The sequence below is a fragment of the Athene cunicularia genome (genome assembly GCF_003259725.1).
Source record: "Athene cunicularia isolate RWA chromosome 1 unlocalized genomic scaffold, athCun1 chr1_part1, whole genome shotgun sequence".
Classification (NCBI taxonomy): domain Eukaryota; kingdom Metazoa; phylum Chordata; class Aves; order Strigiformes; family Strigidae; genus Athene; species Athene cunicularia.
Window position 1 is genome coordinate 94,026,845 of NW_020799091.1, and position 27,867 is coordinate 94,054,711.

The 27,867-nt window shown below is 43.2% G+C and overlaps 1 protein-coding gene across 5 annotated transcripts in view; it reads left to right on the plus strand.

The window, feature by feature from the left end:
- Positions 1 to 27,138, plus strand: part of LOC113482625 (cystathionine beta-synthase-like) — a 29,590-nt gene extending 2,452 nt beyond the window's left edge. Inside the window, exons 1-18 of one of the 5 annotated variants that reach the window (XM_026853439.1) lie at positions 1,779 to 1,843; positions 6,051 to 6,180; positions 7,204 to 7,415; positions 8,007 to 8,113; positions 9,098 to 9,232; positions 11,845 to 11,924; positions 13,223 to 13,357; positions 13,923 to 13,992; positions 15,572 to 15,663; positions 16,523 to 16,648; positions 17,273 to 17,357; positions 17,558 to 17,663; positions 18,586 to 18,660; positions 19,364 to 19,498; positions 20,413 to 20,521; positions 21,300 to 21,329; positions 23,875 to 23,959; positions 25,615 to 25,724. In XM_026853439.1, coding sequence (XP_026709240.1) covers positions 6,139 to 6,180; positions 7,204 to 7,415; positions 8,007 to 8,113; positions 9,098 to 9,232; positions 11,845 to 11,924; positions 13,223 to 13,357; positions 13,923 to 13,992; positions 15,572 to 15,663; positions 16,523 to 16,648; positions 17,273 to 17,357; positions 17,558 to 17,663; positions 18,586 to 18,660; positions 19,364 to 19,498; positions 20,413 to 20,521; positions 21,300 to 21,329; positions 23,875 to 23,959; positions 25,615 to 25,724 — 1,734 coding nt within the window. In that variant the 5' untranslated portion in view covers positions 1,779 to 1,843; positions 6,051 to 6,138. Of the gene's footprint in view, positions 1 to 1,778; positions 1,844 to 6,050; positions 6,181 to 7,203; positions 7,416 to 8,006; positions 8,114 to 9,097; positions 9,233 to 11,844; positions 11,925 to 13,222; positions 13,358 to 13,922; positions 13,993 to 15,571; positions 15,664 to 16,522; positions 16,649 to 17,272; positions 17,358 to 17,557; positions 17,664 to 18,585; positions 18,661 to 19,363; positions 19,499 to 20,412; positions 20,522 to 21,299; positions 21,330 to 23,874; positions 23,960 to 25,614 lie in introns of those variants that run through there. The other 4 variants (XM_026853445.1, XM_026853453.1, XR_003398892.1 and 1 more) reach the window with 4 other exon arrangements.
- Positions 27,139 to 27,867: the final 729 nt, after the last annotated feature.

Here is a 27,867-nt window from a genome sequence, read left to right on the forward strand (position 1 = left end):
GGGGAGGAGAGCCGGGGGTGGCCGTGCCCTTTCCCCCCCCCGGCCGGCCGGGCCGCGCTTCCCCTCAGTGCGGGCCGCCGTTACACGGCCGGTGTGGCGTGGGGGTGTGGGGAGATCCGCCTCGGGAGCGCTCTCCTCGCTGCGGCTTCGGGGGGATGCGGGCTGCTGGGTGAACGTGGTCGCGCTGCGCGGTTGGGCTTTTGGGTTTTTTTAGTGATGAAGAGAGGGGAAGGGGCAGCTTCGGAATTGTTCTGGGTGAGGGGGGAGCCCTGGAGCCAGCCCCGGCGTCCTGCAGGAAGGACGGGAGCGCGGGGCTCGGGAGGCTGCGGGCTGCCGGGGATGCTCTGGGCAGGCCGGAGGATGCCTGCGGGCTGCCCCCTCCCAGCAGGGACCAGGAGGAAACGTTGGCATTCTGCTTCTTATACAGGCTTGCAAGATGAAGCTGTGCCTTTTGTTTTTCTCTCTGGGTTTGACACCAGCTCTCCAGCCCTTCTCAGGCTGTCATCCATTGTTCTCCTGGGCACCATGAGGGTCTCTCGCCACTGTTTTTGGGGAAGCCTGGTTAAGGCAGGGGACCAAGAGGCTTCTTTTCTGACATTTTATTTCATACGTTGCCCTTCTGTTGGGAAGGGCCTCAACTTGCCTGAAACCTGAGAGAGCTACTGGCATATTGTTGAACCGGCTACTACTTGAAAGACAAGTGATTCTTTGCCTATTCCTGTTTGAGTATCTATCTTCTGTGTATTTCTCTAATCCTGAAGTCTTTGACTATGGAGGTTTTGGAGTGCTGGGCCCTATTCCAGCAAAGTTACTCAGACTGTTTACCCTTTCAACAAGTTTGTTTGCTGATTTGAGGCATGAAAGCTCTGTGTTGTGCAAAACTTGTGCTGCAGAAAGGAGGGAAATCTCAAGATTATGGAGACAGGTGAAATCGGAGGATTTTATGTCAGAGTGGAAAGGTATATCCTGGGAAACTGGGACCTGCTTAGAACCTGGTATTTCTCAGCAGGAGAGTGGCTGTAGTGAGATTACTACAGGTGAGGTATGGTTTAGGTACTAGGTTAGGTCCAGTACTTGGAGCATTTGGACAGGTCATTCTTTTTGTTATTAGTTGGTGGCTCTTCAGTATCACCCTCTGCATGTGAGTTAACCGTCCTGCTTTCCTGAAGCCAGAGCAGTACTTCTAAAAATCGTGGTTGGTAGCTAGGGTCATGGGGGGCCTGTGGCCTGGAGCATGCCAGCCAGCTCAGGTACGTCACTAGTCTGGCGCTGGCAGCATAGCAGGCTGCCAGGACGGCTGGGACGGGCTGGCCTCTGGCTGTTGGCAGGTGCCTGCTGTCTACATGTGAGATCCATAGGAACTAGGCAGGGTGTACCGTGCTCATGGCTGCACTGTGGATGCCTGCCAAAATCTCTACAGATGTAGCTGGAGTGGGTGGCGGCTGGACTTTCCCACAAAATATGCATCAGCCAAAAAGCTGGCTTCCTGCCCAGATGGTGACCAGTGGTTCTCTGGCAGCCTTCATCTGAGGTCCCTGGGCTAACAAAAGATGTGATGCCTTGCCAGGGGGCACCATAATGCTGGGGAAGGGGAGCTGTGCTTCTACCTGTTTTATAGACTCGGTCAGAAATTGAGAGCCAAGCTCCAACTCCCTCTTTTTGTTATGCTGGGCAGCTTAATCTCTGAGCTTCTTACTCTACCTGTAACGCTTCTCTCCCTGTACTTGGAGATCTTGGCAGATCAAGAGCACTGTTCTGGCTGTAGAGTTGGTCTGTGTTTGCTGACTAAGAAGAGGGAACTGGAAACAGTGAAAGCAACAGTGAAAGCTTCTGACTGCCGCAGGTAAAAATGAACATAAGGCACTCTCTAGTCTTTTCTCTAATGCTGTTGTGCTCCTTGAAGACATCGGTGTTCACTCCAAAGACTTATCAGCTGAATCCAAACAGAGCTTGGACCGAATTCAGACAATGGAGATAGGACACCTGCTTTAGGGCTGGATGCACAGCTTCCCTTCTGTGGGGGGAAGCCAGTCTGAACACTTTCATGTTTTCACTGGCTGATTTCTAGCATAGTGATTGCTGTAGTGGTGGAAGTGGTTTTGCTGTTCAAGTTTTAGTATCTTTGCAGTGTTACAAAGGTAGGGGCATTAAAGAACTACCCATTTGTTTTCAGGAAGGTTATGAGTATGCCAGTCAAGAGTGATGATTGAGAGGACATGCGTGTGCTTATCTGCTCTGTAGAAGAGAATGGAAATAAGACTTTTGATTCTCGAAGGAGCCCTTCCTAGAGCCACGATGTTGTTAATTCATACCCCAGTTACTTCAGGTCACTTGATGTCTCCTGACACAGGAGTGATGGCTGCCTGCTACTGAGGAAGTAAGAAGGGGACACATACACAAAACAACAACAAAATCCCAACCCAAATGGTTGACTGTCTCCTGAATCACTTATAGCTGTGGTGTTTCCGAATAGCTTCTAAAGACTGGATGGGTAATGCTACATCTGGTAACCTGTGGAGGTCCTAAAGCTCTCTAAGATGCTGTGGTACTCGGAGTGAGCAGAACAGCTGGTTTGTAGTGATTGTTCACAGAGTAAAGTACCTGCTTTATGTCAGAGTTTCCCATTCTCAGGCTGCAGTGTAATGGAATCCTATATCTCATCTCTTGCTGAGTAGTCAGCCCTTGGGGTGTCTCTCTCTGATCCACCTCATACACCTGCCTTTTAGACAGCTTCATTTCTGCTTCAGACAAGACTCAAGTTAATTAGGTTCTTGCATACATGATACTCTAAATATCTCCATTAGTGCTTACATCATATACTGTAAACAGCCTTAGAAACTTTAGCTCCTAACATATCTGTTTGAGGATTAATTTCATTCACTGGCCTTGAATCCTGTTCTGTAGGAGTTGGGAAATAGTTTAGGTCTTGGGTTCCCTGTGGAGATGGATTCAGAGATGTGAACTTTGCCCATGAGGCTTTCTGGATCTCATACATCTGTCTATGTCCCAGTCGCCTTCATGACTTAGGTTTAAGTGACTTTGTAAATCGTCTTTCTGATTTTTCTGCCTCATGTGCTCTGCAGATATAATGGCAGAAGTTAGTCAGGCTTTTCTAGTTAGACTCTGCCCACACCCCCAGCTAGTTATGGGAGTGTTGCCTTTTACAGCAAACCTAAATTCAGGCTGATGGAATTTCTTTCCTGAAGATGGGCAGCTCTTCCTGCAGCTAATCTCCCTTAGACTCTTCTGAGCAGTGTTCAGTTGCAGTTAGAGTAGCAGGGCTGCCATTCTCCTGCCCTAGCAAAGAAGTTGCTGTCATCCTCTGTTTTGGTGATTTCTTTTCACTCCCTTTCCTTTGTTTCCCAAAGGTCTCCACAGTAGAAAGGTGCATCAGCTTCCCATGGCCTGATTTGGACCTGTAGGCATGATCAAGGGGGGAATTTGGATGTCCTAGATTGACAACCTCTGCTCTCTATTTTGCTGAAGTTCCATCATCTAGGGCTGTAAGTGCAAGTTGGATGTTTTGGGTGGTGTGTTGGGAAGCTCATCAGTAGCTCTGAAGGAACTCAAAGATCTGAGGTCTTCCTTTTGGTTTTGAACATGACAAGTCACTCTTGGGCTCTTGACCTGTTTCTTAAACACAAGCCATTTCAGGTGGTTTTATGTCTCTATTGAGTGCTGTAGTAAGAATTCCCCTTGGAGAACAACCAAGTCTGTCCTAGGACTTTCCTGTCCTTCAAAATCCTAAGATACTAGGTTGGCCAAAGCTAGGACTGATTCTCTACTAGCATGATTAGAATTTGACTTTATAAATGTATGTGTGCATGCCTATCTACTTTAGGTTGGGTAGGTGTAGCGTTATTTAAAATAATGCCTAATAAAATGATTTGAAGGGTTTCATTGAACAGGAGCTTGTGTTCCTTCCAGTGAATGATGGTTTGTATTTGGTGACAGGACTTTTGTTGGTAATGTTTCTGGTTAGCTTTTTCCCTCTCCTTGTTTTGTTCACAGTTCTAGCCCAATTACTGAAGCTTTGATCAAACATCAGATAAATACAGCTTTTCCTCTGTTTCTGCTGTTTCTAGTTCAAGAGGTGATGGGTGTTGCTGTTAGTGGATTGTTTTGCCTTGCAGCAGAGGAAATGAGATGATATTGTCTTGCCCAATTCAGAGGGAATCCTCCAAAGACATCTTTTGAAGAGAGCCACAGTAATTTCTTTCCCGTTCTCAATACGAAGAACAATACTTATTTTTTTACTCTGAAACTTTTACTGCAACAAATTTCTTTCCCTTTCTCCTGAAGTTTTGGACCCTCTTGAAGGACAGTGAAAGTTGGTGATTTAAAGCTTCTAAAGGTTTTGCACTCCTATTTTATGAGAGCCAAGAAGACAACCAAAATCTGCTGTTTCCTGTCTATAACCCCTTGCTGCTTTGTCTATAATCCCTTCCTGCATGTTGAAATGGTTTGATTCTTTGGCAGCAAGGTACCTTTATTAGATGGATTTTGTAAATATTGCCAGTGTTACCTGTGAGCAGAGGCAGTCGGTGTCCATGTCCAGTATTGCATGCCAGCTGTCTGAAGGAACATGTGGATGTGGCTCATAGAAAGACTTGAAACTTCTTCAGTATATTTCTTTACAAAAAAAATGCTGAAGTTCCGAACTGTGAACCAGGCACCTTCTAGAAATAGAAATGAAATCTGTGTTTCATTCTGGAATGGGAAGTAGGCTAATTTCTGGTAACAAAGACTGGTTGCTGTTAGATGATGTATATTTGTGGGATGTTAGCTTTCTTGGACTGGTGTGTCTCAGCCTAGTCCTGGTCAGTAGTTTAGGGCAGGATGTAGTCCATCTTGGCTCTTGGGCATGCATTAGCCTAAATAAAATAGACTCATACAATTTTGGTGACATGAAATTCTTTATATCCAGAAGGAGAATTATTTCAAGCCTTAGTCTGGAAAGTTGGCCCTTTCAGAGGCTTTTTTTCCTAAAGGAGGGCAATTTAAATGCTTTAGACATTTTCTTCAAATCAGCATGCAAGAAAGGAATTGTTGTGCATAAGGCAGTAGCGGTTAGTGGAGCATGTTAACTTTCAGGATCAAATGCTAAAGTTCACTGATCCTGTGATTCAGAATTTTTTCCAGTGTGTCACCAGACCATCAATTCTCTCTGATCTAAGCTGTATCTGTTTTACATGCATTTGTCAGAAGGAGGAGGATGAGGCGGGGGACAGTTCAGTAATGGAAAGAGCAGAACCTTGCTGCAAAATGGTGATGGAAAAACCAAATATTAGGAAACAACCTGCCGTGCTTTCCAAGACTTCAGCCAGATTTTTGTCTTCAGTGGAAAGGAAGCGGGCAGTGCTCTATGAACAACTGACTGGAGTAGGAGAAATGAACTTACTGGCTTCCATCTTATATTTACTAATTTCTAAAACAAAAAGCCTGCTAGAAGGCTTCATTGTGGTTGAAGTGTTTGCTGTGTTTGTTATATCCAGCATCACTATAGTTGCACATGCAACACTAATTCAGTTCAGGTAGGAACTTGTGAGATTTTGGACTCCTCAAGGGTAGAGAGGAGTCCAACACTTGCCTCTGCAAGTGTTCCTGTATAAAGCCTTTTCTTAAGTTGTCTATAGGGTCTTTTGGTGATGGCCTCATGAAGCCCTTTCACCCTTGGTGTCTCTAGAAGTATGTGTCCTGTGAACTGGAGTGTTTTCTATTACTTTGTGTGGCTTTCAAGTTTATGAAATTGCAGATAGTCCAATAGAGATGTTTTCTACTTATTTTACTGGATCTGAGACATGGAGGGCAGGGAAGAGGGAACACTAGGTAACATGGGTAGAACAGAACCACAAGACCTTCCATTGGTCTTGCACAGTACCTCTGCTGCATGATTATTTTTTTTTTTTAATCCTGTTTATAAAAATAATCTTCACTTGTTTTGCAGCTTCTTTTTTTCCCTATGGAAGTGGACATGTATCTTGTTCCTACAAGACGTTCCTGATAGTTGTTTTTTTTGGGTTTTTTTTTCTAACTTTCATGATCTGTAGCTTTGAAGAGGATTCCAGTCTTGTGACCCACAGTTCTTTGTCTCCTGAAAAAAGTCCAGTCTACTGTGCCATCACCTTCACCAACAACATGGAGAAGTTGACATTCAAAAGGCCTATTTCTGTGTCTAAGGTACTCATTGGTCTTTGGGGAAATACTGTTGCCTGTCTTTCTGTCACCATAATTTGGGAAAGCCCTATCTGTTTTCTTAGGGATTTTGCTGGAATCCTGTGGGCGTAGGTGCTATTGAAACCATTGGCCTTCCTGGAAGAGTTCTCCCTGGTGACCACAAGTAGCAGTGAAGAGTCTCTGGCACCATTTTCTAAATTGGTCAACACATGGGCTTACTCTGTTCCTCTCTGATTGGAATGAGGAGGTTTTATTTTAGAGAGCTGGCTTTTGGTGTGGGAGGAGTGTCTCCCATAAGACTAATCCTGTTTCCTTGACATCTGTGGAGGCTAGTTACAGTAAGCACATGCTTCAGTGTGTTTAAGTTACCTTCATGTAGGGCACTGTATTGAGCTTTTGCACTCAGCATTGCAGTTTAAGATTCTCATTTTGGTGATAAGGATTTAGCAAAAATACGCTGAAATGCTTCCCTGTCTTCACAGTACTATGGAAATAAGACTGAGCATTAAAACAGCCATTTGTTATGACCTTTTTCATATAAGGGGAAAACAAGACAGGGACACGTGATGATGGGACTTGTCTGAGACATCATGTGCTCTCTCCACTAATGCATGGGTCTTGGGTATAGTGACAGGATCTCTTGTAGTCAGTAGCAGAACCTGTTCTTGGGTATTAAAAGCTACTTGTTGCCACTGCCCCTTTTGGCTTATAGGCTATACTTCTGTCTTGAAAATTACAACTAGATAATTTCTGTTCAGGCTTTCCTCCGAAGAACTGTATGATGAAATGCTAGACTGGAAATAGATGTGTTGGTGAAGGGACAGAAACAAGAATAAGTACTCATTAGTAACATGATTTTAGGTATTGTAAGGTAGGCAATGATGTGAATGCGTGGTTTCCCATGGTGTAGAACTTGAATAACTTTGATATTCTCAAAAGATGTTGTTACATTGTTACAGCAGAGTATATGAATTACTCTGATTTTTATTTTTTTTTAATTTTTTTTTTCCTTTCCTCTCCCTCAAGGATGAAATGCCTACACTTCCTTCCCAGGAGAAGCCAGATATGAACTCATGCCCTCATGCACCTGGCAGATATTTTCTCCCTGGTGGGATGGACAATGAGAACTGCAAGGCTAATGAGAAGGAAAGGGAGTGGATCCGCCCTGATACACCTAGCAAATGCACATGGAAGCTTGGGAAACCCCTCTCTGCCTCCCCTCATCGTCATACCACTCTGTAAGTATTACTTTTATTTGTTGATTTTCAGCAGAGCGTTAATCCAGGTCCCTTCAGAGACATGTATTTTTAACAGAAGATGACTGGTTTAAATTGATGCTGTTTGTCATGCTGGTGCTTCTTAATTTTCATGTATAAGCAAAACAAAGAACCCAGATTAAGCATACAAGAGGTCTTGCACCAAAGATATGAAACTACATGGACTGGAACTAACTTAAATAATTTGGCAAGCAGTTCCCTGACTAGATGAAAGATTGCCCTGTTAATGCCTTTTGCTTCTAGAATAGCTGACTCTCAGCACTGCTCAGCTACTTCATGCCAGGAGGAAGTGCAGAGCACTTCATTCTTGCCTCAGCACTTGGCTTGATGTCTGATTAATGCTTGTTTTGGATCAAGGACTTGATGTTTTGTGAATTTGTATCCAATGGGCATTCTTTTAACCCAAAATATCTAAAACAACTAGCCTTATAAAGGGGAGGGAGAGAATAAAACTGGTTGAAATAAAAAGCATTGGAAATACTGTGTTGCTCTTGTGTGACCTGCCTGTGGCCCCTTCTGTGAATACGCTGACTTTTCTTGTATGTATACTAGGCCAGAGCCTCTGAAAATTCTGCCAAGCATCCTGAATAAAGTTGGCAATACGCCCTTGGTGAGAATCAACAAGATTGGGAAGCAATATGGGCTCAAGTGTGAACTCTGTGAGTACTGCTGTACAGGCAGAAAATCAAAATAAGAACCATTGTTTCAGAAACATGGGTAGTCCTGGTTAGTAGTGTTGTGTAACCTGAGCATAGGAGGAGTGCAGGTACCCTGCAGAAAATGGTGAGAAAAATTCCTCTTTTTCCTCAGCATATTTTCAGGGTTCTAGGATTTGGTAATCTAAAACATCTTTCAAGTTATACTTCATGAGGACATTTCCTACACTTATTCCATTTTTGTAGAAAAAGTAAAACTTTTTTCATAGAAAATAATTTTTTAATTTTAAAAAAGTTTTATGAAGTTTTTGACTGCTGCTTATGTTCAGAGTATTCATCAGTGTGTGTAAAATCCAGACCTGCAGTTACCCCTAAAGATCACTAAAAATGATGGAAGGGAAGGAAATGTCAGTGAATGTTTTCTTGTTTTTTGTTTTTTTAACTCCAACCATACTGGAGATATACAGAGTCTCTGATCAGAGTCCTGAAAGGTGATGTTTAACACCATTGAAGGGATTAATGCTGGGAGTATTGAAGTGGAAGTGGAGGCTAAACAAGGGGAGAAGCTTCCAGTTTGATCAGAAACTCTTTAGCAGGGGAATGTAGCAGGGAAAAGGCAAGGCATGTTGCTGGAGTTCTCTTCCCCCATGGTATTGCACTGGAAGAGCCCTGGGGCTTTTTATGCTGATGACTGGTTTGTAATATTTAAAAATGAAGGATTGAAAGGAGGGGTCATATTTTGAAGAGACTTGACAGAGTATGGGTTCCTGGCTTCTGTGGCCAACATCGAGTACCAGACTTGCGCTGTTGTTGTGACCCATAACAGCAGAGGTGGTGTGAACTGAATGCCCGTCACTGGTGTTGTAAAGCAGGGAAGTGAATTGGGCAGACATGTTAAGAGTTGCTCTTGTGGATATGTTAGGGATCAGCAGCCTGTTAAGCAAATGACTGCTGTTTAAGAACTCTGCTTGGTTTCTTTGTTTCCAGTGGCAAAATGTGAGTTCTTCAATGCTGGGGGCAGTGTGAAGGACCGCATCAGCCTGAGAATGGTGGAGGATGCTGAGAAGGCTGGGATCTTGAAGCCTGGAGATACAATCATAGAGCCAACCTCTGGAAACACAGGTAGGGGATGGAGAGACCCTAGCAAAGTGTGGGGGAAAATGCTTTGCTGTTTTTCTGGGAGGAGGCAGGCTTGAGATTAGAGCATGAAGGCTGCCTGTGCAAGGAAGAAAGGAGATCCCTTCTTGCCTGCATGGTGTAGGGAGCAGTGCCTCTTCCATCTCACAAAGGAACAATTCTGCTGTGTCCAATGCTGACCAGAACTTCTAGGGAGGAGCTCTGCTAAATCTGCAGGTTGTCTTTTCTTTAAAAGAAAAGGAGTGGTAGGCCAGATTCACTAGGGTCTTTAGGTCCTATTCAGGAATTAAAATCTGCATGAAATTATTGGAAATCAAGCACCAAGAGACTAGTGAATCTGGATCTTCCCCTTCTGTTTGGGAATCCCATGGTCCTCGTTTCTACACTCTGTCAGGTGAGGTGGGCCTGGTTTGAGAAACAACCTTTCCCATGTAGTGCAGCTGAGATGGGAGATGAGCTTCATCCCTGCGACACTATCTGCTAACACAACCCTTGCACACCTAGACTGTTGATAGATCCACTTGGATCAATGTCTCTTCCTTGGAGGACTGGAAGAAGGAACAGTCCCATTAGTCAGGGGCCAGGGCAGAGCATCTGATAATCTAAGCAGGCGAGTTAAATCTGGGCTCCTACATCACAGCTGTTGTACTTCTGTTAAGCTGCTCTACTGGTGGGGAGTAAATGTACCTGGAATATTCCCCCTTGAGCTAGTTAAATACAGAATATACTGCCTCCTTCGAGGAGGATCCTGAGCTGAGCTACAGGCTACTTCTCTGCCTGATGTGCTCTTGGAGGGGTGTTTTGTCCTATCCTTAAACCCTTTCCGGGGTATCCATTCACTATTGCCTCCTGATAAACACAGGCCAGCAGATCTTTCTGTTGTTCTTTTGATCTAGTCCAGACTTTGTTAATGGAGAGATGGGGATGATGAGCTGATCTGTGACTAGTTCCCCTGCCTTCAGCAGAAAACTGGGAAGTTGTATCTGTTGCTGTTTGCTGAGCAGTTGCTCTGTAGGGGGAGCAGTGCAACTAAAGCCCTTGTTACTGTGGCTATACCTCTCACCTGAATAATGGCATGTAGTGGAAAATATCCATATATTGCATTTCTCCAGTATCTGAGGTCATACTATGACACCGTGCTTTTTGGGTCAGTACCTGATAAATGGTTCTCCTTGCCACAGAATTCAAAAGATAGAAAGAAGGCAGAACTGAAGGAAGTACAGGACAATTAGTTCAGAAAGCTGTCTTTTTTGATTTAAAAGCAAAGACCAGGGCAGACAGTAACCTGAGAGAAGTGGCTTTTGCTCAAGGCTACTGCTGCATATATTAAGTGTGAGAGCTAATGTGTTACATTTTTGTCCTCTCTGCATCCCACTTCTCCCTCAACCAAAGTCCTGTTTTGATGTTTGCTGCATTTCCAGGTTGGTAGCAGAAGGTAAAAACTGTTAGAGTTCAGGTCTTGAAATGCTTTCTTCATCACAGACCATAAGGGAGGATGCTGGATGGCTTCTTTTCAGTCTTTGACCTTAGTGACGCCTTTGTCTTACTTTTTTTTTTTTTTTTTTTGGCATCCATATTTATCTGTAATATACAGGGAAAAGTTTGTTTTCTTTTTTTCCCCTGCTCCCAAATATTTAAATACTACTTGAAGTACTTGAGGTATGAGTTATGCTTCTCTTCAGGAACAATTAAAGATTTTTCTTTCACCCCTACACAGTCCGGCACCATGTAGAAACAGAGCCAGCTTTGAACAAGCAAGTCTCTGTGTAGGGTGAACTGCCTGTGAGCCTTTGTCACAGGCATATGTTGGTATTGTGCCTGGTACCCAGAACTGCAGGGGAGGTGCCATGCAGCCTGACCTCAGACACATCTCAGCTAACTTGATCTGTTTAGCTTATCCAAGAGAGAGGTGATTTGATAACAGGTGTAAGCTTCTCTTCTGTGAGGAAGGCACTTCTGAGCTTACCTCTTCAGGTAGGCAGACAGTGGCAAGCTGGAAGGCAGAAATCAGGCTGGAGGTGCAGATTTTTAAAGTAGAAATCAGGTGTCTTGTATCTTAACAGTCATACTTCAGTATGGTAGCAAGTTGACATAGTGCATTAGAACTGCAATCACACACGGCATCTAAGTCATGTGTTTTTAGAAAGGTCTTAGTTTTGACACATTGCAAACTAGGGATTTAATGCAGAAGTGAGTCAATAGAGGTTCTAATACTCTTCTGACAGTATCAGAATGATTGTTCTAGTCATCTTCAGCTTAAAGCTCATTCCTTTCCCCAAATACTTCTGTAAAAATGAAGTGGGTGAGACAGGACAAAGGTGATGTGCATGTGGTAAAGCTCGCAGTTTGCACATGTCAAGTTTCCCCACCCTTGGCTAAACTTTCTGTTGACTGTGATCCTCAAAGAACTATCAGCATCTGTAAATCCAGTTTTCCTCAGCAGCCAGAAACATTCCCTTTGCCACCCCTCTAAAGACACTGTACTCAAACCTCTGGTGAAAATCTGATTAAAGTCAGGGCATGCCAAAGATAGCATTGTGGGTTTTGTTCTTTGTTGCTTCTCACTGTATGCTCAACTTGTCTTTGCTTGCTTCCAGGAATTGGGCTGGCCTTGGCTGCAGCAGTGAAGGGTTACCGCTGTATCATTGTGATGCCAGAGAAAATGAGTATGGAGAAGGTCAGATACGCATTTATTTTCAAGAATTAAAAAATAAGCATGCTTGCACTTGCAGAGTTCCTGGTGCAGATAGTGCTGTGGCTTTAGCAATGGTGGTGTAGGCTCTTGGCTTCCAAGTCACTGGCCAAGCGGAAGTCTGCTGAGGGCCTATTGCCAGTGTCCAGAGAAATCCAGGCTGGCTAGCCATGGACAGAAGTGTGTTTAAGATCTGTCCCCACAGCATTGTCACTTGGAAAACTGTCATAACTGGTTAAATACAAATGCCAAGGGAACTTGAGATTTACCTAGCACATTGAAGTAACTACTCACCCCTAGGTAAGCTGTTGCTTCCTGAGTAAAGGGGGATGAGGGAAGGCAATGCTGAAGCTTTGAATACTCTGTTCTGCACTGGGCTGAGCAAGTCAATGAGGGAGCCTGCTAAGTTCCTCAGGTTACACTGGTGGGTACTGGCAAGCTTCCAAGTTTTGTCACCACAGCAACAAAGGGGAAGGAAAAACCACCTGGGTAATGTCCACTTACCTTCACTATAGAAAGCACAAAATATTCAGCTCTAGAGCAAGCCCTGTCCTGCGCTCCACTAGGGTGGTGCTGCACCTGCAACCAAAAGGAGATCCCCTGTGTTTCACAGCTGAGGCAGCAAATTCCTCTCAGCAAAACTGCTTATCTCAGTTCAAACACTTCCAGCATTTCAGCGCAGCGGCACAAATGAGAACAACGTCCCCTGAGGGCCTATACCCATTACTTGCTCTTAGCTGCTCTGGAGAGAGGGGTACCACATGGCCATTGCCGTGTGCCACGCAACACTAAAGGCCACCCCTCTGAAGACAGGCCTTGCCTTAGCTCAGTGTCATAATCCTCATAGCAGCTGAGCAGTGCGTAGGGTCCTGGAGGATCTTCTTTGCTGCCTGTATCCAATGGAGGAGGTAAATATACATAATTTGCACTTAAAATGCTGGCCTACAGCACTATTGGAATGCAGTACATAAGTGACTGCTATGAAAGAAGATGATGTTTTGCCTGAATGAGACTTCTCAATGTGTAATAATAGTCCCTACAGGCCTGAGGCCTAGAATAGAAACAGGAATTTGACACCTAGCTCCCAAGTAGAGCTTAATTAAGATCAAATGGCATTAGGGATTTGGACCCATGGCTACTGATGTGAGGTTGGGTTTAGGAGAACTGCTAAGGAGGCTATTGAGGACCAGGTAAAAGGGAAGATGTTTTCTTTCCCCTGCATCCCCATGAAGTCTCTGTGCTAGGAGAGTGTTTTGGAGTTCTGTGACCTTTGTTTGCTACAGGTGGATGTCTTGAGAGCTCTGGGTGCTGAGATTGTGAGGACCCCCACTACTGCCAGATTTGATTCTCCTGAATCTCACGTGGGAGTAGCATGGAGACTGAAAAATGAAATCCCCAATGCACATATACTAGACCAGGTAAGAGCCAAGGCGTCAGAGGTGCAGGTGCAGTGTGGGAGAAGGTATTTCAGCCTTGTTCCTCAGCTGTTGAACATTCAACCAAGGACGACGTTCACAACAGCTGAGGTGTGTCTCTGGAGGAAAAGGGGTCCCAGGTCTGGAGCTGTAGTTAAGCCACCACTGTGCTGTAGAGTAGCAAGCTTTTATAGTCACTAGAGGGCAGCAACAAGCCTATGTTTGAAGAAACTGCAAACCACATGGCTGGCTTTTTCTGCTGAATTGGCAGTCTTGTGTGGAAGGAAGAATGGGTACAAAGGTCATGTTCCTAAAAAAACCGTCCCGCAGACAGGACTGATCTTGGCATTGGAGGGTGCTGGCACCTTAGAACTACTCTTAAATTAGGTCACTTAGGAAGGTTGTATCTTTCCTCAGGAATTCTGCATAGGTTAATAGCTAAGGAAACAGTCTGGAAAGAGTATATGTAGCTGTCATGGAGCTTGGAGAATGTTTGTCATGTTCTTGAAATGCAATGTAAATTTTGTCTTTCTGGTCTACTTAATGGTTATTCTGTCTTTTAATATAGTACCGTAATGCCAGCAACCCCCTGACGCACTACGACACCACAGCTGAAGAGATCCTGCAGCAATGTGAAGGTACGTTTGCTCTACTGCTAAGCCCCTCTTCAGTGAGTCCCTAATATTCTCTTGTTGTTAGGTACTTGGAGAATGGGACCTGAGGTGGTTGAGGAGTGCATGGATTTTGATGTAGCAAATACAGTACATATGCTGTGTGTCATTAGAGTTTCTATTCACTATTTCAGTAGCTGTAGTAATGAAATTTTTTTTCCATTAAAGAAGGATGCTTTGGTTTTTATACTCCTCCGCTTGTCATCAGGTCAAGAAAGCAGTTTGTTTTTTTTTAAAAAAAGATATAGCTAGAATGTCATAAAAGAATAGGGTCGGCTTTCTCTGATTGCAGAAAGAGGAATAGGTCTTTTTACATTCTCAGACCAAATACTCCATTACACTTGAGGTTTCTTAGTTAGGAGTCTTCAGGAGTACAAACTGTTGCTGTTGTCACCAATAAGACCGCTTTACTCTGCAGGGGTCACTTCAATGTTAGCGCTGGGCAGCTGAGTTGGAGTACTGGAAGTGATTGAGCTGTGGCAGCAGAGAGCTTTGGCTGGGCTAACTCACCCAGCTGCAGAACTGATTTGAGAGCTGTTGGAGGCATTCGGTGTGATACTGCAGCCTACCACACAGGCATTTGCAACAGATGGTAGAAGGAAGTCATATAGGAGGCTAGTGACCTGCTTTATAAAACAGTAGTTTCTGATGGGACCCTTTAATAAGGAAATCAGCTATTAATTTCCTTCTCATTAAGGTGAGAACCATATGAAGGGTTGTCCTCTCCCTTAAAAGTAACTCTAGCTGTTGAGAGGATTTAGCTTGTCTTTATGGCAAATTTTTCTTTGAGCCTGCTTTAACAAACTGCCGTCCCACAAACTGAGAGTTTAGATGAGTTCTAGCTTTAGGCTTCTTGTTTATATTTACTTTTCCTCATAGGCCAGGCACTGCCTAGTTATTACTGAGCTTAGACCCCTGCTTGGCATGGTGTTATTCTTTTGGCTGGTAAGCATTTGTTTTTGTGTGTGAATTGGTGACCTTTTAAAATGTATTTGTTATTAGCAAAGCTGTCATGTGGTGCACCATAGAAACTGTAGAGGGTGGCAGAAGAATGAACTATCATACCTGCACTCACTTGGAGTGCTCGTGACTGAAACAGTATTTTTCACATGAAAATGAGAGAATAGTTGCGTTAACAATTCTCTCAATGAATACCTATCCCATGCTCTTGGCACTCATTCAGTAGATTAACAAATATAAAGGGCTGCTTATTTTAAGTTAAAGAATGAATTATCTACTTCAGCAAATACAGTAACAGGAGAACTACAGGTGTCAGCTGTATGGGCCACCTCCAGCTCTATCTAGAGTACCACAAATTGGTGCCTTGCCAGGCCACTCAATGAACATTTCAAAACCATTGTTGAAATAAATGGAGACTGAGCATGGTGGTCTTAAGGTAGGCTTCATAACACAACTCTTGGGAAGTAAAGAGCCTTATATTGCCCATTTTTGTTAGAAAAAGTCCATACTTAGGTTTGAGTGGGTTTTTAATCCATCATTCTGGGGGAGATTTCACAACTGCCTTCTATCCCTCACCTTTAAACAGGAAAAATAGACATGCTGGTGGCTACAGCTGGCACAGGAGGTACCATCACTGGCATCTCCAGAAAGCTAAAGGAGAAGTGTCCAGGTTGCAAAGTAAGTGGCAAGCCTAAAGCATTTCTCTTCAGCGGGGTGAATCTTAAACTTCTCCACTTGGTACGTCCTATTCCTTGCAAGCCTGCCCCGTGTCTCTGCAGGAAGTTCTTGGATGTTCTCAGTTAGAAGTTCTGAGCTGAAAAGAAAGTTTTTCAGACTGTCTGAAATCATCATGCTCTGGTCTCACTGGTGACCAGACTTCAGGTTTGGCTCAGTGGATGAAAACTGGCCCTTTGATCCCTTCCTGGGGTGTCTGCATGGGATCCCTTCTCTGGTGTGTACTGCAGCCTTGTTTCCTCTCTGACTGTTCCTTCATTAACTTGTCTGGAGCTGCTGAGGTTTTATCCAGTTAAATTTTTCTCTGCACACACTAACTTGTGTGTCTACCTGTGTGCTGTGTTAGATTTCCTCACAGAAGTTGGTATTGTGTTTGTCGTGAATATTTTCCTACATAGGCAGAGAGTAGTAAACCAAATTAAACCTACCTGCTTACTCTTGGCCAAAATGTATTGGCTGTAATGATGTCTGATGTGAACGAGGACAATCATGCCTCAGGGAAACCCTATCTTCCGTTTAAACCAAACAAACCTGTGTAGAACCCGTGATGCCTCTCACTTAGTGTCCATAGCCTGAGGAGGCAGGACTGGTTGCCAAGGGGCCAGAAGCAGCAAAGCATTTTGCTCACAGGGGAGGTGGATGTTGCCAGGAAGAAATGAGTAAGAGACTAGGTTGCTGTTAGCTTGGCTGTGTGTGCAGCTGGTGTGACACCAACTGCTGTAATGAGGCCAGCACTCTGGAGTAAATAGCTGTTCTCAAAAGCAGTGGGTCATGGTAGCCTAAGTGGAAACTGCTTCTCCAGATTATAGGTGTTGATCCTGAAGGCTCCATCCTTGCTGCACCAGATGAATTGAACAAGACTGACAAGACAATGTATGAAGTGGAAGGAATCGGATATGATTTTGTCCCCACAGTGTTGGATAGATCTGTAAGTCATGCTGCTTGGTTTACTGCCCTTTGCCCTCTGTTGGGATGCAGAAGTGAGGTGAAAGGTGGAAGAAAAACTTGGGAAAGTATTTCTTTGAGCTGAAAAGGTAGGGGTGGGGTGTGTGTCTGGCAGACAGAACTATTCCTGTTATTTCCATCAGCAAAAGCAGTCCTCGGAAGGCTTCTGCACTGGCCACATTTGTTTTACAATGCTAGGTCAAAATGCTGTGAGCAGGAACGCTTTCCTCGAAAACAGTACTTTTTTTTAAATCTCAGCAAAGCACACCAACCCCTCCTGGCCAAAAGTGGTATGACTGTGTTCTGAGCAGAACCTGTGTCCCTGGGAGGCCCTCCAAGAGGGGAGGGAACCAATGCTGTCTGTGGCTGTGTCACAACAGCCTGTTCTCACAGCGAGGTTTCAATAAGGAGTCTGCTGTGCTAATGTGATCATCTTACTTTGGCAAAAAACCCCACTTGGCATTTGGAGGATGGAAACCCAGGCACATGGCTCAGTAGGGCAGCTGTTACCTCAGAGAGCATGGGCTGAATTCACACTAGTTGCGTGGCTCCCCTAGCCCTCTGCATTTAAATAGACCCTTGTTTCTGTCTTCCTGCCCCTTCCCAGACAGTGGACCAGTGGTACAAGAGCAACGATGAGGAGTCGTTTGCTTTAGCCCGCATGCTGATCCGAGAGGAAGGACTGCTGTGTGGTAAGAGCAGATGTGAATCCTCTGGGTTTCTCTGAATAGCATGTGGGAGGCTGAACCTTGTGCAGGTCAAGGAGAGCCCCTTCCACTTCAGAAGCTGTCTTCCTCGCCCCGGGCTCCTCCACTGTCTCTCCTCTTCTCTTTCATTCTTTCTCATTTCACTTACGGTTTGACAGTTTTGCCCCTTATCTGCACTTTGGCAGGTGGCAGCTCAGGCAGTGCCATGTCTGTAGCTGTGAAGGCAGCCAAAGAGCTGAAGGAAGGTCAGCGCTGTGTTGTTATCCTCCCTGACTCTATCAGGAACTACATGTAAGGACCTCCTTGTTTTCTCTCAGGGAAAAGGGTCGCTGTGTTGTAATCCTCCATGACTGTTATCAGGAACTACATGTGAGGACCTGCTTGTTTTCTCACAGGGAAAAGGGTGAGGCAGTCCCTCAGACCTCCTTACAGCAGTGGCAAGTTGAATACGTATTTCTTATAGCACCCGGTTATGCAAGCGAGGAATATGTTAGGGACACAACTGCTGAGGTACCTAGAGAGGGTCTTATGTGGAGTAGAAAGGAGCTTAGCCCTCTAAAAGCTGAGCTCCTCCTTGTGTCTGACTTCAGTATATAATCATATAAAACTGGTTAGCATCTTTCACGGGAAAAGACTTGCTTTCACTGTTATTGGGGACCACTGGTATTATCCTGCTCTTGGAGGGGTCCCTCTAGGGCTGTCTGCTCTTTCTGCCTGTGGTCACAGCAGAACACAGCACGACTGGAGCAGCAGCCAGTGTTGGGGTGAGTTTACAGGTGGAAGTGTGAGGGCTTTGAGCTGTGGTGAGAAGTTTCTCTCCTACCTCATTGAAACATATCCCCAAACATGATGTTTTTAGCTGTGTTTCCTGACTTCTGTTGCATCCAACACAATACTAGACAACTAGAACTGCAGACAGACCTTGCCTGAGTACAGGTTGGCACTTCTCCATTCCGGGATGTGTCTCTATCATATTGCAAGGGACTCTGATATAGTTGAAACTTCGTTTGCTATGAGATTCCTTTTTCTTCCTGTGAGCATTATTTCTCAGTGTCCCTGGCTGGTAAGCTTGGATGACAAATTACAGTATATTTTCAATTACACTTTAGCTTTTAGTGGTAGTGATCTGTAAACAGTTGCCGCTGTGGACTATTAGGTTTGCTGTCAGATGTTCAGCCTGGTACAGAGCTTTTAACTTCCTGATGCTTTTCAGGTCCAAGTTCTTGAGCGACAAATGGATGATTCAGAAAGGATTCATGAAAGAAGAAGACCTTGTCAAAAAACCTTGGTAAGCATGTCAAATCCATTTGGATTTTCATGAGTCTATTCAATCAATTTTATGGCAGTTACTAATTTAAAGCTCATTTCAATTTACAGTACTTCCTCTGATTTAGCTAATCTTTTATGCTATTGTGTTGCTGTATAATTACAGCTGTTAATCAAATCTGCTTAAATTAGTTGATTTCCTTTGTGTTGCATGACAGCAGAAGAAAACGGTACTTAATTATTTTTTAAAGGGTTTTTTTTTAATGAAAAGGGTTGTATCTGAAATGAAAAAGTGGTATACAGAGAACCCTTCTGAGATCAGACTTCTTGAGTGCAAAGCATTAGAAGTCTACGTAGGTGGAGGGGGATCTTCCCTAAATTGCTACCTGTAATGACTCTGAATATGGCTAACGCTTTGAGTAGGAGCACAAAATTTTCTGTGTAAAATATAAATAATGAAACTAGGGAGATTAGTACTCTCCACTATCTGTAATCCTAGAAAGTAGATTAAATCAGGAAAAGAGTTTCAGTCTTAAAGCTGCCTCACACTTCAGTGACTTTCTGATATGGAGGAGAAAACTTGAAAGCCTTGAAGCTTTACTGAATCCTGACTCTTCCTTGCAGCCTTTTGTCATTCCTGTAGTGTTGAAGGCCACTGTACATGAACAACTTGTTCTGTTCTCTCCGTAAGACTTGCATGGGTTTGTTTTTTATTTCATCCCCAGGTGGTGGAACATCAGTGTTCAGGAACTCAGCCTCTCTGCTCCCCTGACTGTGCTTCCAACTGTTACCTGTGCAAAGACTGTTGAAATTCTCCGTGAGAAGGGATTCGACCAGGTACCAGTTGTTGATGACTCTGGGTATGTCCACATATATCACTATTCATCTGTATGTATCACTTCCCTCACCAGGTTTCAGAGGATTTTTTTTTAATGCTTACTAGAAGTATAATATCCTCTCACTCATCTTTCTTCAGTTATAGTCACACAGTTCAGAAATGTTACCTTAAATATATTGATGCTGAACTTAATATGTTGTCATGCCAGGACTGTCCTGCCCTTCACATAATAGTCTTCTAATGATTATGATGATATACTTACTCAGTGTGTCTCTGCAGGTTAATTTCATTGCTTTTTTTCTAATAGCTGTTTAACTTAACAAAGCAAAAATTCATATTGAAAACAACCAACCTCAAACTTATTCATCTCCACCACAGCTTTCACCTGGTTTCTTCAGAACACTGTGTTACAGTGCAATGTTGTAGTGACCCCTATAAACCAGCTGTCCCCAGCAAGCTGATATGCCTTATTACCCTGTAGGTCTCCTGTAGGACAGGCTGAAGAATGAAGAGTTGCTGAGTTACTCTCCAGTTACAGTGCTAACTCAAGGGATTAATTGTTGCAGCTCCCTGCAACATCCTTGCAGGGATAAGGGGAATAAGCAAAATAAAGGCAAGCATGTGTCTGGCAAGCTGTCTCACTACAAGGTGTTCTCTAGTTGCAAGGACTAGAGATACAAAGAGCCTGATGCTCAAAATGGCCAGGCACCCACAGCAGCTGCTGACTTCTGTGTGCATCTCCAGAACTTCTGAGCACTGGACTCTTGTCTCCTGCAGAAGCACAGAGACCAAGTATACCATCAATAATGTTGCTTTATACCATGAAGCAGTTGAACCAAGTTCTCCAGGCCAGCTGGGAGTGGATGCTTCTATCTACAGGAGCAGCTGAGGCTTTTGTGTTGTTTAGCCCTATCTCACCTCTCTTTTTTTCCCCAGGGTGATTTTGGGCATGGTTACCCTGGGTAACATGCTTTCTTCACTGCTTGCTGGAAAAGTTCAGCCTTCTGATGAAGTCAGCAAAGTAATCTACAAACAATTTAAACAGGTAAGCAGTTATATTCTACAATTCCTAGTTCTCTGGTTTAAAGTACTACTGTGGGTGTCCTAACACTACAATGGCATCAGGTTGAGTAAGGTTTACCTGGGACCATACAGAGCAGCTGTTCCTGAGCACAGACGTGCTTTACACTCTGTCCCAGGTCACTCAATAGCTCCCAGGTGTTGTGACTCTATATTGTGCTGTTCCATTACTTCAACAGGCTTTCTTCTAGCATGTTTATCCTTTCTTTCTTCCCCCAAAATCCCAGCACAAATCTGGGCAATGTAACTACCCAGGGGAAGAGACAGGGAGATGTTGAAACAGCTCTTCTAAATAATTTCTATATTGACTGAAAACAAGCAACTGTCTGCCTTTTGTATCAGATGCCTGGCTGAAATGGGGAGATGGCTGCTGAAAGGTGATGTTGTCAAGATATGCGGATTTTGATGTTATTTTGATGTTAGCCAGTTTCACCTGTCTGTCCAATGTGGTGTGCCAGGATACCACAACTTCCCAGCTGTATGGGTGCTCTTCTAAAATATATAAGTATTGTTGCTGTTGCTTTGCTTCTCTTTCAGGAAAAGGATTTTACTTTTAACATGGACTGCTTGACCCTAGTTTTCACCAGTCCTTTAGTTTCAACATTGTCTCAGAGTAGATGAGGTGCTCTATTCTGGAAGTATGTGTAACACTTTGATTCGGTCTACAAACTACCAAGTCCCTGAGGTTCAGAAAGGATGCTAGTTCTTAATGGACAAATGTAAATATATTTTTTCCTTCCCAGACAGATAATCAAGCATCAGGTGGAAATGTGGTGCGTAACAAAACTGCTTAGTTCATGTTCTCCCTCACTTGGATCTTAAGAGTTTCTGGGGCTGGTGGTGTGCAATCATTTCTGTAACTACACTGGTGTTAGCTGTGGTAGCCAATTTTCTGAGGTTGTGGCTTTTTTCCATGGGCAGCTTGAAGTTTCTCATGCTTCTTCAGTAAAGAACAGCTTAACCATTTCTTTTCTCTTTAGTTCTGACTTTTTTCTTGGTGGAGGATGGAAGGGGAGTGACACAAAAGTGCTGGCATTGCTAATATGCTAACAAAAAGCATCATTCGTTGGTTATTTTCCATTTGAATTGATAATTTAACAGAGAAACATGGTTAAATGCACATAACCTCAGAAGTATTGTGGATTTTGCTTTTCTTACCACTTTAGTCAAGCTTATTTGGCTTGTTCACTGGTGGAATTGGGAAAATGGATCATGTGTTGCTGGAATGACTTGGGGTATCCTACAGTTAGGATCTGTACCATAGCATGCATCAATAAGAAGTTGGCTTAGCCTGTGACTACCAATGCAAACCTATCTTTCAGCAACTCAGGAAGCTTTTCTCTCTTACAGTGGAAGACTAATGGTTATAGCTTTTTTTCAAAGTCTCCAGTAGGATAGTACTCTAGGGCTTGAAAGCACTAGTCACAGGATAATTTGCCAATCCAAACAAGTGCTGTGTGTCAGCAGAGAGGAGGGCTGTTCTTGTGGAGTCATGTGTTAGTTCTAGTGCTTTGGGGTCTCTTTAGCCCTCCTTCCCCAAAGGATCTTTGCATCCACTGCTAACATCTGTTAGGTGTGGTGCATACACAGCCATAGCAGAATTCTTATCTGCCTTTACCAGAAAATAGGGCTGGGGCATGTTCCCTGATACTTCCTTATTACTAGTGTTTAATTGTCAGCCTGTTCCCTGGTGTGATTTTGGTTAGTGTCCTAAACCATTTAGCACTCTGCTAAACAACGCAAGGCCTGGTGTCCTCAGCATCCCTGGTGGACCAGAGCCTACTTCTGGGGAAGGAGAGAATTTAGTCATAGGGCCATGAGCAGTGCCGTGTCACTTGCCCTTAGAGCCACACAAACAGTCCCAGTGCGTAGGCTAATTGCTTTAAAGACTTAGTAATTTAAAAAAGATGCCGGAATGTGGGAAGACTGGTGGGCAAAATTTTTAGGGAGCTTGAATGAGCAGTAGTGAGACAGGTGAAAACTCCATGGCAGTTCTGTTAAATTTCCATTAAGAACTTCAAAACATGTTTATGTCTGCATAGTTGTCCCAGTGCTGCCTGTGGGCTGCTTGTCCTGCTCATCTTTAGCTCCCCAATCCCTGAAAACAGGTCAATTGATTTTACACAGTCAGATGGCAAGGGGCTCTACCCCTCCAGTGAGCTTTGAACTTAGGTTCAAAAGTTAGGCTTTGCACGTAGGCTAGCACAAAACTGCTTGTCGGTGGTGGTGACAAATAGCTGACTCGATGTGGCAGGAGGTCCAGATTTTTCCCTCACCCCTTGCCTGGCCCACAAGCTTAAGGATTGATGCTTCAGTATGCACTGTAGCCTGCTGGCCCCTTAAACGCAGGCTGCTGGGAATCCTTTTGATCTCTTCTACTAACTCATAGTATGGAGACGAGAGCAATACATTCCTGTGCAGCCCAACTGTTCATGCTGTGGCGTTTATTCCTCAGTCACAAGCTGAGCTCACTACAAGATACAGGCTTTTTTTAATCTGCAGTGAAAGACTTTTCTTTGCTGTAAATTCCTTTTAATACCCTTTAATGAAAATGACAGATGGTGGGTGCTGCTACTACCTGGGGAGAGTCACCTGAGTAATAGACTTCTTGCTGCTGCTTAATATATTAAAGCATGTAGGAAAAACAGTTTTATACATTCTTTCAAATAGTTCCAGCAGGTGATCAACTAAGTGTTTCAGAAGGGTCTGTATTCTTTCTGTAGAGTCAACACAGGGTGCTTTCTTGTTTAGTCTTAGCAAAGTTGGACTTCACTAAAAATGATTTCTTAATTCTCAGTTCTTTGATTTGCATCTGAATACAGTGTTAGCTGAGCAATCTTCACCCTTGGGTTTGTTTTTGGCTTGTTTGGGATTCTCTCTTCCCCTGCTGCCTTTGCAGATCGTATTCACTTCCACAGTGATTTGCAGCCTGATTCACTCACTTTTTCCCAGTCCTGTTAAAGTCACCAAGTACAATGAGTTTTATGGTAACTTTTGTTAGACACTTGGAACACTTGACCTTTTTCCATCATTAACGTTTCTCAGATATTCAGTATGTTCAGTATATTCTCTATGTTTACGGAACCAGAATTCATAACTTCATGTAGTGCTTCATTTTTACATTCTGTTTTCTTGGAAATTAGAAACAAAGAAAACTGATCTTTAAGCTGGCCTTGATTTTGTTAGTGTTTTACAATCCTTCAGATGGGAGCAGTATATAAGTACTGATGTATTGTTTTTAATACTGCACGAAGTATATGGGAATTATTTAAACATATAAAGGACTGTTTTGTTTAAGTTTTGTAACTCTCTCCTCAGATTAACCTGAAAGACAACTTGGGGAAACTCTCTCATATACTGGAAATAGACCACTTTGCTCTAGTGGTTCATGAACAAATTCAATGTGAGTATGATGTACTGCGCCTTTTAAGAAGTAATCTTTGAGTGGTCGCAAGAAGCAAGTCCAAGTGTGAGTGTGTAAATGAGTTCTGAAGAAGCCAAATCCTCTTTCTATGTGTGTAACTATGTGCTACTGATACTTGGTAGGACACTAGCACTTTAATTCTTGTGGATAAGTGTTAAATCCATTAATAACCTCACATACTGTAATGGACCTGCTTTTGGAGCAAGGTATTGCTCAGAACTGAATGCCTGAGCCTAGTCCACTGCATAGTGGTTTTGTTAGTAGCAGTAAGCCAGTGAATAAGCTCCTGCAGTGCAGATGATCTTTGCTTCTTCCTACTCTTGTCATACAACTTCCAGCAGTTCCATCACAGCGAGCATCCCAGGTTAACTACACTTCAATTTTTTGCCTTTCTAAAGCAAAATCTTTATTGCCACTTCATAAAGTTTAGTAAGATCTAGATGCCAACACTGATATCGCTGTCTCAAAACAGCTTTATTTAGTTTTCCCATTTATTTTGTTTAACTTACTCCCCTTCACTTGATGTTTTGCCTCCAAACGCTACTTTTATTTATCCTTCTCAAAGCTCTTTACACTGCCTGCTTTATGATCTGGAAATGACTAAATCTTCAAAGCTAGGGTATATCACCGTTACACGTGAATAATATTTCTTCCTGGTTTATCTTCCTTATAGCAGGCAACTTGCAAAATTACAAACACTGAGAAACTAGACTAAAAATGTTATTAAGACTCACCAGATAAACTTATCTGACAGCTACCTCAATTGTAACTTGTAAATGAAGAATAGTCATCAAATCTGGGCTTGTTCCTGACAATATCCATAAGGATGTGTTCTTGACTTTGTGCTGACTATCTATAAACCTAGAATCTCACTGGAAGCTTACAAAGGAACAAAGACTGTGTAAATAAATGAAAAGTCCAGGACAATCCAGCTGGCTGAACAAACTGAATATACAAGTAGGCTAAACATCTCAGTGCAGCCAGACTTTACAGACAGGAAACTTGGACCACAGATAAAGGACCAGAGGTTATGTGGTTCCCAGGTCAGAGGCTTATGCTCACAATGAAAAATTGCTTGAACCTGTGCTGTCAGTGCAGCAATGATTAGATCGTTGATATTTTTTCTTTGGAAATAAATGGGAAAATGTTGTATTGTGATTTTTATACTAATTCTATATTTGACAGTGGTGTAGTAAGATGGTTGCATGTCCTCTAGTGGCCCTGGCTCAAATAAGGGATAATGTCAGTTTCAAGTGGAGCCACAGAAACTAATGTGTGAGGAAAATATGCTTTATAACAGAGGATTTGGTTTGAATTTTCATGTCCACAAAAAGTAATCTTATGGACTCTTATCCTTCCTTCCATAATGTTTCAGTTTCTAAATCCCTGTTGTTGAAGAGCCTTTCTGAAATGAAAATCCTTCAAACTTCCTGTGTGACTGTTGGTCAAGATGCCATTTGGGTTCCCCTTCCATGTACAAGGGTCACTAGTGATAACCAGCTCCACCAACAGGCACTGACATGTGGAGCTGGGACAGCTTGGCACCTGCCTTTACAAACAGTGCCACTAAAACCAAGTGGGATGGTGTGGGTTTGTGCCTCCTAAAGCCAAGTCTCCTCTTTGTTTCTGTGTAGATCACACTGACGGTTCCTCAAGTAAGCGGCAAATGGTGTTTGGCATCGTTACAGCCATCGACCTGCTTAACTTTGTGACTGCACGAGAACGGGAAAGAAAGTCCAACTAAAGTCAAGTAGCAACATGGAGCCTCTTCAACAACATTTTGCAATCTCCAAAGAAGTATCAGGTTTATTTCTTAGGTAGAATGGTCTGTCCTTGGGGTGTTTTTTCAAAAATTCTGAAAATAAGCAGTTAGCTATCCTGGTGTCAGCTATGCAGCTAGTGCATTTTACTGTATTGCACAGCTTCTGGGGACTTGTTTCTTAATCAGGTTACACAATATTTCTTATCAAGACAGTTTATTTTTTTACCTATATATATATGTATGTAAAAATAGTGCTTAAATTAACTGGTGTGTTCCTTACTTGTTATGTCTAAAGTCTGGCTTTCCAAAACATTGTTTCAGATTCATAAAATGTGTTGAAATAAAGAGTTACTGAAGCAGAGGCCCAAGAGAGCTCTGGAAAGTTTTGTTGGGTTGGTTTTTTTTTTTTGTGCAGGGTGTTAAGTTAGATAATACCTGTGTGGAAACAAAAATGGCACTGGGGCATGGAAAGAAGAAAGAGGGGTTTCCCTTTTGGTGAAATCGGTGTAAAACAGGAGGAAATCCTGAGGGCTGGAGATGAGGCTTGTTTCAACCAGCTGCTCTGAGGAAAAACTGACTTGAGTGGAAGCCTGACAGTGAAGTGATGAACATAAACTAGTGACTTTGTTTTACATGGTGCTTCCACTTTCAGTGCAAAGGCAGACGTTTCTTTTTTTCCAGTTACACCCTGATAAGTAAGCACCAGTGAAAAGATTAAAAGGTAAGATCAAGCTTCTTGCCTGAAGGTTTTTGAATATCATGCTTTCATCTAGTGCCTTCTCCTTACCTCCCCACCCTCTTATTTCTCTTAAAGTGCTGCTTCTTAATGCCAGTTTTAGAAGAGCCAAAGGTAACCTGTCAAGAGCTTTCAAGTCCTGTTTAAGTGCTCCTACACTGTAGTGCCTTATTCCAGGAGAAAAACCCTACTGTTAATTGAATTCACTGTAGCCAAGCTTGGAAGTAACTGGTAAACATGGTGTAGACTGTCACTGTCAAGAGTACACAGACTAATGTGCCGTAGGTGTGTGCAGCTACAACTTTTCACCACTTCTGTAACTCTGGATTCTTCAGTAAATGTTTGACTGGCGTAGCTGTGGCGCAGTTTGGCACTAGCAGCCCCATCTGTATGCTGCTGGGCTCAGGCTACCAACTGCTGCTAGTAGTAGTGATGAGTGGAATCATGCTGTGGTTATAAGAGAAAAGTAGCTGTTCTTCATCTTCATAAAGACTGTTCTAATCTTCTGACCGACCTTTTGCCAAGAATAGTTTTTGATCAGCAAGGAGTTACAGTTTTAGATTTTCTCTCCACTGCAGTAGAAAAATGCTATTTAGGCTGAGGCTATTGCTGGTAAGATAGCAGAGTTTTTTGTTTAGTTGATTTTTTTGTTTTTTTTTTTTTTTTAAACAAAAAACTGAAGGGAGTTGTGAGTGAGCTAAGGGAAAACAAAGGGGTTATTTAAAAAATCACAATTGCTACCTCCTGTATATAGATTTCTTTCTACCTTGCTGGCCTCCCTGTGGCAGTGGAATTTGATGTACGTTTTGGAAGTGTGTGCTCGGAGGACAGAGACAGAAGCCACCTGTCCCATGTCAGTGCTGAGCAAAAACCATCAGTTGTGCCTTGGGTGATGCTGGCCTGGGTGAGGGAGGCAAGTGCCTAAAGCCAAAGAAGTGACACCAGTGATGATGTCTGCCTGCCAGCACTGGGACAGCATGGTTTGTTTTCTAGCTGCTTCTCTCTCACCTTAAATTTATGAATGTTAAGAACTTCGTTGTAATAATAAAAAACCTCAGACTGATTTCTGATAATTCTTGTAATGCCACAGTGGTGAATGCTGAGTTCATTCTGCCCTTTTTCAGTTTATTTCCTTAGACATTAGCTGTCTCTTCAGATCAGGGCTATTACTGAAGTAACATGACTCATGCTTACCTTAACTATGGTTTAACAATCAAGTTCATATACTTCTTTAGGATTCAAGACAACTTTTCCTAAGGCTCTGGAATAAACTACTATAAATTCTAAAAATGCGCAACTTCAATAATAATTGGTTCTAAAGTATGGTTGATTTTTAAAAAATTATTTTTCCCTTCCCCCCCCCCCCCCCCCCCCCCCCCCCCCCCCCCC